The 8,959-nt window shown below is 50.9% G+C and overlaps 1 protein-coding gene across 1 annotated transcript; it reads right to left on the bottom strand.

Moving 5' to 3' along the window:
- Window positions 1-329: 329 nt before the first annotated feature.
- Window positions 330-8,257, bottom strand: LOC137908878 (aryl hydrocarbon receptor-like). The gene is made up of 12 exons (XM_068753302.1): window positions 8,199-8,257; window positions 6,269-6,447; window positions 3,839-3,936; window positions 3,677-3,766; window positions 3,474-3,588; window positions 3,269-3,402; window positions 2,989-3,185; window positions 2,772-2,881; window positions 2,552-2,693; window positions 1,608-2,426; window positions 1,172-1,568; window positions 330-848 (listed from the first exon to the last, which is right to left on the bottom strand). Exons 1-12 carry the CDS (start codon window positions 8,255-8,257, stop codon window positions 753-755), a joined length of 2,436 nt encoding a protein of 811 aa, XP_068609403.1. The 3' UTR covers window positions 330-752.
- Window positions 8,258-8,959: the final 702 nt, after the last annotated feature.

The raw sequence follows: 8,959 nt of genomic DNA, 5'->3' as shown, positions 1-8,959 counted from the left end.
CCGGACAAAGACGAGCAAACAGAATCCTGGAGTGGATCCCGGTTCAGAAGCAGGATCCGGATCTCAAACTGGATCTTGCTTTTGACGGCCACTGATGGATGATTATTTATGTCTGTTGCAGGTCTTTAAACGCTGCCGGCTCGTTGGCCACATTTCTGTTCAAATAAAAGCTGTTAGTGTTTCACAGACAAATTAAATCTGGGTTGAGGAGCATTAACGACTGAAGGAGGGATCCTGCTTTCCGCTTTGGGGGTCTGGCTACTTCCTGGAACGACATCCGTTAAAGAAAATGAGCTGAAAATGTGTTTACTTATCACTATAATGCACTATAAACTATAAAGTAGGCTTTAATCATTTTACTTCAAGGGTAAAAAGAACGTTGGATTTAAAATACGCCCAGTGTTTCCTTCCATAGTGATGAGCGTGCAAACTGTGAAGCGTGATTACATCTCCGGTGTCCCGCCGAATCCAGCTTCCTGTCCCCCGACAGGACGGCTGATCAGCGGCACGAATACGTCTAAAAGGCGTAATAACTGCATCAAGCTATTTGGTAAATATCGAAAGAGTCGAGCCTCGAAAGAGCGTTGAAATACTTCAACCTACAAGATCAGTTCTCAAACCTCTTTGAAATGGAAGGTCCGTATCTCAGGGTGCAGAGTTAACATAAAAACAACCACGAGAGGGGAGCTCCCGGTCACGCCGTCGTAGGAACCGCCGTCACACTCGTGCACATCCGTCAGTCCGATCGGCCTCTACGAGCCGGTGTCCTGGGAAAGGTTGGCGTTCCCGGTGGGAAGGGCGGCAAAGGAAAATGGGTCGACGGCACCGTTCAGGGGGGCTCTGGGGATCTGTGAAGAGACGCGCAGAAATGAAAACCGCCATCTGGGTCAGATCACAGGAGATTAGGTCCACTTGATCGGCCTGGCCCCGCCCCCATGATATAATAGAATCATCCGAAACTCCTCCCTTCATGCACCGTTAACTCATGCGACTACATTTTCACCAAACTCGGGCTAGAAGCGCCGGAGGCCGTTTTCCCAAGACAGAGTAAAACCATCTGGACCGAGAGTTGGGGAGTCTCCGCCCCCAGCGGCCCTGAAGCCGGAGCCAAGCCCTCGTTAATGAATACGAGTTCCCAGATTGAGATTCACGTCTGCTCGTCTCCTTTTACCTGCGCTTCGCCGCTCCAGCAGAAGAACGACGACTGCAGCGATCCGTGTCCCGGAGGGTCGTCTCCTCCCAGATGAACCAAACTGATGTTGGCCACATCTGGCCAGGTGGGCTGGTGGGGGCCGGAGGGCTGCGTCCTACCTGGATGGGGCGGAGCTATGTGTGTGGGCCCTCTGGAGCTGGAGGGAGGCCCGTTCAGGGCGTGGCCGTCTCTTCTTTCATACATGCAGCTGCCGGATAATCGCTGCGTTTGCGGGTCGAGCGACGGCGTCATCGAGTCCAGGGTGCCGCCCGGGGTGTGTGAGCAAGGCATCGGCGTGTGTTGGTGAAAACGCTGCGGCGGCGGCTGCCACACCGGCGAGCCGCGGAGCTCCGGCTGCACGGAGGCAACATCTTGACTTTGGATACTGTCGTTCTGGACGGATGCCAGCCGAGACTGTGGCGTTGTGTCGGGCTTTTGGTTGCCATGGTGATAACTGCAGCTGCTTGGTGGCCACAGTCGGCAGGCGTGTCCCTGGTGGGGGTTACGACACTGCGGACTCTTTCCCGTTAGAGTCCGCTCCGGTAATCCAGGCCGGGCGTCCGTCGCCGGCTGCTCACACCGCCCTCGGACGGATACGCCGTCCCCAGCCCGATCCGGGACAAGCTGACCGGTCTCCCTCCTCAGAGCGTCCTCCACGTACGAGAAGATTTCATTGGCCATGATGTGGTTTAGTTCGCTGGACGCTTCTTCCTTCTCTTTATTCATCCTAAGCAGAGCCAGCTCCCAGTTCCTGAGCTCCGCCTCCTCGACTTCAAAGCCCTCGATGCTCCCGTGACCGATGTCTCCCAAAATCTGCTCCAACGAGTCAATCATGGCATCCGACGTAAGGTCGCCGGCGACGCACGTCTCCGGCGAGGCGTGGGTCTGACCCGGCACGCTGAGGAGAGCATGGCTGTCGAGGAAGGCGTGTTCCATGGACGGGGGCTGCTCCAAATCAAGATCCTCCGTTTCGGGGAACACCGGAAGCTCGGCGATGGACTTCTGTGGATGGGTGTAAACGGACCGGTCCTGACGGCAGAGGCTTCCCAGGACGGAGGCGGGGTCCAAAGTCTTCTCTGCCGTGGGCTCGGTGGCGTCCGGAGCACCGGAGCCAGGAGGCTCAGGCAGGGAGACGGCGTCCATCCAGGAGTCGTACAGGACGCCTTCGCCGGTGGCGAGGTTGAAGGGGAGCTGCTGTCTCCTCTGGTGCAAGTGCTCCTCCCCCTCGTCGTTTCTACGGAAACAAAAATTCCATCAACTGGTCCCGCAGGAAGGAGGTCCGAGACATCCTGAAGTATTAACGGCAGCGTCAGCGAGGTAAAAACTGCAGTAGAAACGAATAGTACTGTGAGAACTCACGTCAAGGCTTTCTGTCGAGCGATGATGAAGTCCGGCCTTCCTCCCTTGAAGACGACCCTGGCCGTGGCCTGGACCCACAGCCAGTGTCCCGTCTTGGTCAGCAGCCTGAAGAACGTGAAGCCGGTGTCTCCCGTCTTCATCACTGAGGACAACAACAAAAAAAGAGATCAAAAAAACCACGTACGGAAGCAGGAAGAGCGTCACGGCGCCGGCGACTCACTCCGGAGGTGATTGTCAGCGCAGTACATCATGTCGGCGGCGTGGAGGAACTGGTAGCCCGAGCGCGTCGTGACCAGCTCGATCTCCGAGTAGCCCAAAGCCAGCTTCCCCCTGAAAAGACGCAAACGTGTCATCGACCGCTCCGTGAGCTTCCTCTCCTCGGCCCGCCGATCGCCAATCTGCCGCACGCATCAAAAAAAAAGAAAGGACAAGCAAACCTGGTGTCGATGCCCAAAGGAGCAAAGTCCATACTGTGTTTGGTCTGGAAGATGAGGGTCTTGGTCCGGATCTCCATGACCGAAGGAGGCTGCAGGGGCGTGGCGATGGCAAACAGCGCCAGCTGAGCGGGGATCCCACCGGCGCCGGGGCTTCCCCGCAGATGCAGGTACTTCAGTCGCCCGCTGAAGTTTAGAGCCTGAAGTGGAGGAGAGGAAGTTCAATCCAAGGATCGGTCCGGACGTGGCGGTATTCCCACCCCCGAGGGTTTCTCTACGGTACCAGGAATCCGGAGGCGTTATCCAGGAGGCAGCGGAGACGACAGCAGAAACCTCTCTCCAGGAAAGAGGAGTTCTCTGGCGGGAGGTACTGAGGCAGCAGGTCTGCAGAGACACCACAATCACAAACCGGCCCGTCTCCATGGCGCCCGCCTTTCTGACATCGCCATCATCGTAAAGAAATGGAGTCTGAATGGCTGCATTCCTACTCGGAGCGTCGGCGTGGGAGTCGTTGGGGTTGAAGGAGAAGTGGAGCTGGCATCTGAAGATGTCCCGGTCGTCCATGTGAACCAGGTCGTAAACGCTCTGGTGGACCACGTCAGACTGGCGAGGAAGAGGAGGAAGAGGAGGAAGGACGAGATGACACCTCGGAGGCGAGAATAAAGCTGCTTTCTGTTTCCAGAGGTTTTACCTGATGGAAACCCAGGAAGTCCTGGACGGTGGGCGACGCGTAGAAGACCGTCCCGTCGGCGGCCACGACCAGCACGAATCCATTTAGAGCCTGGAGACGCAGAAGTATAATGAAGCAGACACACGCCGACAAATACGCGCACGCAGTCCGGCGTCCGGGTACCTGCAGAAGGAGTTCTCCTTCCGAGAAGCTGATCCCGTCCAGAAACGCCGATCGGCCGTTCGCAGGAGCGGGAGGAGCCGCCTGGTGCTGGAGCGCTGCTGCGAAGCAACGCGGAAATCAGGCAGCCAAAAAAACAGACCGGCCACAATGTCAACAGATAAAAAAACTCATTTGTGTTTTTTTAAGACAGGTGATCCTGTTTAATTAAGTTTTAACGACATTTCAGCCGTTTCTTAGACTAAAATAAACCCCAATGTCCTTATCGTCTGCAACATTTGGTCTCCTCTTTTTCGTTGTGTGTCCGTCGTGTGTGTCTCTACACTTCCGCTGGTTTATTTGAGGAACTGAGGCCAAACACAGGCTGCGCTCGCCTCCACGGAGACGCCCGGATGATCCGTAATGTGGACACAGCTGCACCGTTTTTCATGCTTGTGCGAGACAAAGGCCAGAACTGACCGGACGATCCCGCCACTAACTGCACAAAGTCCTCCTCAGAAGAAGCCCATTTATTTTCCTTTGACATTTTTGTCTGTGTTAAGTGTGTTGTTTTTTTTTTGGGCTAAATCTTGTGTAATCTAATCTGTGATCGCTGTCAGCTAAGCAAAACCTCCCTTCCGTTCTTTACAGTAATGACTCGATGGCACGCTACCCTCTCGCTCCCCTCTTTAAAACAAACCCGCTGGATCTGCCTCTCCTCTCCCCCCACAAACCCAGGAATTCATCCCGTCATCTCGGCCAAGAGCCGCTTTCTGCAACCCGAAAGAGCCTCCGGTTTGTTGTGATAGCGGCTCGGGGAAAGAAAGCGCTGAAACGATAAACGTGTGTGTGTGTCGGGAAAACGTGGCGCTTAAAACGTTGCTGAAAAGTCAACTTCAAGAATGGTTTAACCCGAATCTGAAACCTGGCCGCCCTCCCTGGCTTCGCTTCCATCCTTTCCTGGCTCCCCTCCTCTTCCTCTGCTGAGCTCTGGATTTGTTGAGGAAGAGGGTTCACATGCAGAGTCAGGACACCTCGCCAAAAAAACGAGTCCCCCGAGAGAGGAGGGGGGCCCGGAAGGAGGAGCTAAATTACCTTTGTGCCTCGTCAGACTAAAACGTTCCCGTTAAACTCACTGGGGTCGAACGCGTCTCTGCTTCCTTCACGCTTTTGTTTCATCTTCGGCCTCTTGAAATCTGATGCATGCAGTAATTGTTCTTACACATTTGTCAGCAGAATTTATGACACAGATTTATTGTGCAGGAAATTACAACCGCAGCTAACGACGGCCCCGACCGCCATTCGACCCCCCGCTCGCCCCTCGTTATCGACAAACACAGGAAGCAGACACGAATAACGAGCTCCGAGCCCGCGGCCCAAGACGAGGCAAGCCCTGCTTTTCCCTGTAGTGTCAGACTTCCTGAGCCGCTCAGACTCCGGTGTCTGTTGCCACGCCGACAAGGCTTCACCATGATAACCTTCCCTCCCGATGATGCCGGCAGAACAGCGTCACCTGGGACTCTGAAATCTGTTCAGGTGTGCTCCTCCTGTGCTGCACCTTTCAACCATTGCTCACCGCTACCCACTCAGGAAACCCGACGCCAAGGTGGGCCGGAGGCGCTCCAACATTTCCATTCACATGTAGCCCGCGGCGAGCCCTCATGCCGTGCCACGGCGCTCCGTCCCCCCTTCTGCTCCATCAACAGCGATGATCGGCTGATAGCGCAGACTGAGAGTCAAGGGGAAGGCCTCGGCTGTTCCTGGTCCGGAGTCACTGGCAAAGAACCTGCGGTTGTCCCAAAGGCGAATGAATCCTCGGTGCCGATAAAGATCCGGATCACAAGCAGAGTCCAAAGGCTTCTTTCTGGGATCATTCCCTAGATCTCGAACAAAATTCATCCAAATCCACTCCTGATGTTTTGAGTTATCGTTCAAACAGGTAAATAAAGAAACCATATGGGTGTCGGTTTATTTAAATCCACCTTGGAAGTAAAGATGAATTATCTTACAGATGCAAACCAGCACCCGTGGCTAAACTGATCATGTGTTCCACGCCTTTATCACACTCGAAGGTGTTTAAGCGTCACTTTGCCACCCAGTCAACGTACACGGCGTGAGGCAGCCAACCGCCACCTTTGACTGGGCGTGTATTTGATCAGCGTCGGAATAAAGACCTACTGTTCCAGCCTGCCCGTCTCATGTTCCTCTGCACCGACTCCATCTGCGCTGCAGCACACTCTCCTGTTTCCTGCTATTCATTATTCATAGTGTCAAGTTGCCTCTCTGACACCCCAAACACTCAGAGCCCAACCAGAGCAGCGTATTTATACACCTGACACACCGTCCCACACATTCCGCCTCTCGCTTTCAGCATTTCAAACACGTTCCAGTGGCCTTTTCTTGTGCAACCTCGAGTGAAAGTTTCCAAAAACCACGAAGTAGGCTGCCACTGACCTTGGAAGAAACTCTTAACCTTCAGGTATGCCACGCTCAGCCGGAGTACGGACAGTTTGTCCAGGCGACCTCTGACCTCCTCGGTGAGCGGCAGCAGGTTGGTCAGATGGTCAAGCTCCACATTCAGACGGTCCCGGTGGCGTTTGGATGGATTGGTCTTCACAGGTCGAGGCTTAGCGCTTTAAAACAACACACAAGATAAGAGGATGTGTTCAGTGATGCAAGCCTGCTAAAACATGTTTGCTTTGATATCCACAACACATGCTGGAATTTCCTTTTAGAGCCGTAGCAGGGGGGGGGGGGGGGGGGGGTTCTGGTAGGTTTATCATATCCTGTAACACGCTCACGCAGTGTATCTGTACATCTGTAAGCGTGCGCTCATGTATCACACTGACACACAAACGCTTCCTGTTCATGAGAACAATATGTCTGTTGAAAATTCCACTCTAGGAATTTCTGAGACGTTATTTGCTGCCAAAATAAACTTTACAACCACATCAAATGAAGCCTCAACTTCCTCGTTTAAAGACGGCGATGGTCATACTTTCAATACGACAAGACTGCAACATGCACCGCGACAAATCCTATTGGATATAGTACAGGGAGCGGTGGCAAGAACATACAGCTTACAATTTAAGTACCTTAATAAGCTAAGCTAAAATAAAGCTACATCATGAACGGTCAGTATTTCCTATTTCTGCTTCCCCCACAGTAGACAAAGATTTTAAAATTATAAATCTACAGGCATGCTAGTAGTTTTTGGGAGGCTGGAGTTGAACTAAAGGTTAGCATCGGTGAAGCATATTAGAATGGCAATTAGCTAGCAGCCCTGGAAGCAGATGCCAGCTGAGGAACAGCAGCGTCATTAGCTTGGTTATAAAACACTCACGTAATTGTAATTGCATACGATCATTAATATCTATGTAGTCATATTGTTAGCATGGCTAAGACCAAATATGTTTGGAGGGAAAGAAATAAATTAGCCCACATACAGAGTTACATTATAATTTACGCCATTGTTCACCTCTGACAGATTACAATGACACTATTCCTCTACAACGCGTCTGGACACGCATCATGTCCGCGTGTCATCCCCGCTGAATAAACACAGAGAGGAGGCGGAGGGAGTGGGAGGACAAAACAGGCAGGAAGACGGACAGGGGGACGAAGGACAAGCAAAAAGACTGGAGATGAAGCGTGCTGCCCTGCGTCAGAAGATGGTGGGTTACGTACTCATCTGTGGTTGTTACAAAAAAACATCATCAATCAATCATCAATACCAGACAAAAACCTGGTCTATATATATCATAAATAAATAATAACTCACAGAAAACCCCCTGGACGTTACCTGACACACGTTTAGCTCTTACTTTACTGTACTTTATTTCAATGTTTTCTACATTTGAAGAAAAATAAATACTAATGTTTTTATTTAGTAAATATAAAATAGAAGTTATTTTACAGTGATAATATCAATGCGTATTCTCTGGGGACATTAGTAACAGCAGTGGCTAATTAACATTAGCTAGTAACACAGGAATATCAATCTGGGTGGTAAATTAATTATTAGTTATATTATCTTTACGTATTATTTGATACTTTAGCACTTTTTTCTTTATAATTTGCGGTAATAGAGTATTTCTAAACAGTATCGTTATACCTGCGTACTTCTATCACCTGTCAGAGTCCGCGACGCCTCGTGACGTCATTATCTCCTTCCTGCTCTCCTGAAATCAGAACTCACTCACCTTCTGTCTTTGTGGAGAGACGTAGTCGGACGTTTATATAATCAATCATATTAATGATCACATCCGATTACTTTGTTACTGCCGCTGACTCCGCCCACAGCGCATCGCCAGGGTTACTTTAGTGTCGTCGCTGTTTCATACCCTGCGGTGATATTTTAAGGCGGATAAACATTAAAACTTACATTTTCTGAACGGGCTTCTTCCTCCTCCTCACCGCGTACACTCCTCCATTACCCGGCATGATGGCGCTGAGGTTTCAGCCAACAACAAAAAAAAGAAAGGAAAAGAAATCCCCTCTTAATGGTCGAAAATAACATCAACAAGTTTTTCCAGACACACCCTAAATGTTTCTTCGTGCCTCCGGGTAAACCTTCAGTCCGAACCGGTCAAATAATAACCATTTACGTGACATGTGGCGGAACTTTGCAGCAATCTGGACGATAAAAGCCTGACCTGGAAACTTCCAAGTCCAGCTCCGACACCTTAGGCCAGCCCTCTGTTTGTGCTTCGACCCAGCCAATCAGGTGCGCCGTACCATCGCACCCGCTTTGTCTCACTCATTACAATTGGTGTAAACCTTCGCCTTTGTCTATCCGTATAATGTACGCGTTAAACGTATTCTGTCTGCTTTACACGTAACATATTGAGAGAATGAGATGACGTCTCATTTCCGATAAACTATTAAATATTACACGAAGTGGCTGTAGCCTCCTGGATTATGTTATTTATCCTATAGCACCACCTAGTGGCTCTTGGAGCAAATAATTATTCTCATCCAGACACCGCAATTTCTCTTTGAGCTCAAATACGTCTGAAAGGATAATGTCATACTTTTTTTTTGACTACTCTACATTTAGCTAGAAACATGAACATTCCAGATTACAGGCACAAAATACAATCAACATAAGAACACACAAGAAAGAAAATATGGTTATTCTTAATT

Source organism: Brachionichthys hirsutus, chromosome 19, assembly GCF_040956055.1.
Source record: "Brachionichthys hirsutus isolate HB-005 chromosome 19, CSIRO-AGI_Bhir_v1, whole genome shotgun sequence".
NCBI classification, from domain to species: domain Eukaryota; kingdom Metazoa; phylum Chordata; class Actinopteri; order Lophiiformes; family Brachionichthyidae; genus Brachionichthys; species Brachionichthys hirsutus.
The sequence above is the reverse complement of the archived record's forward strand: the minus strand, read 5'-3'. Positions and strand labels throughout refer to the sequence as shown.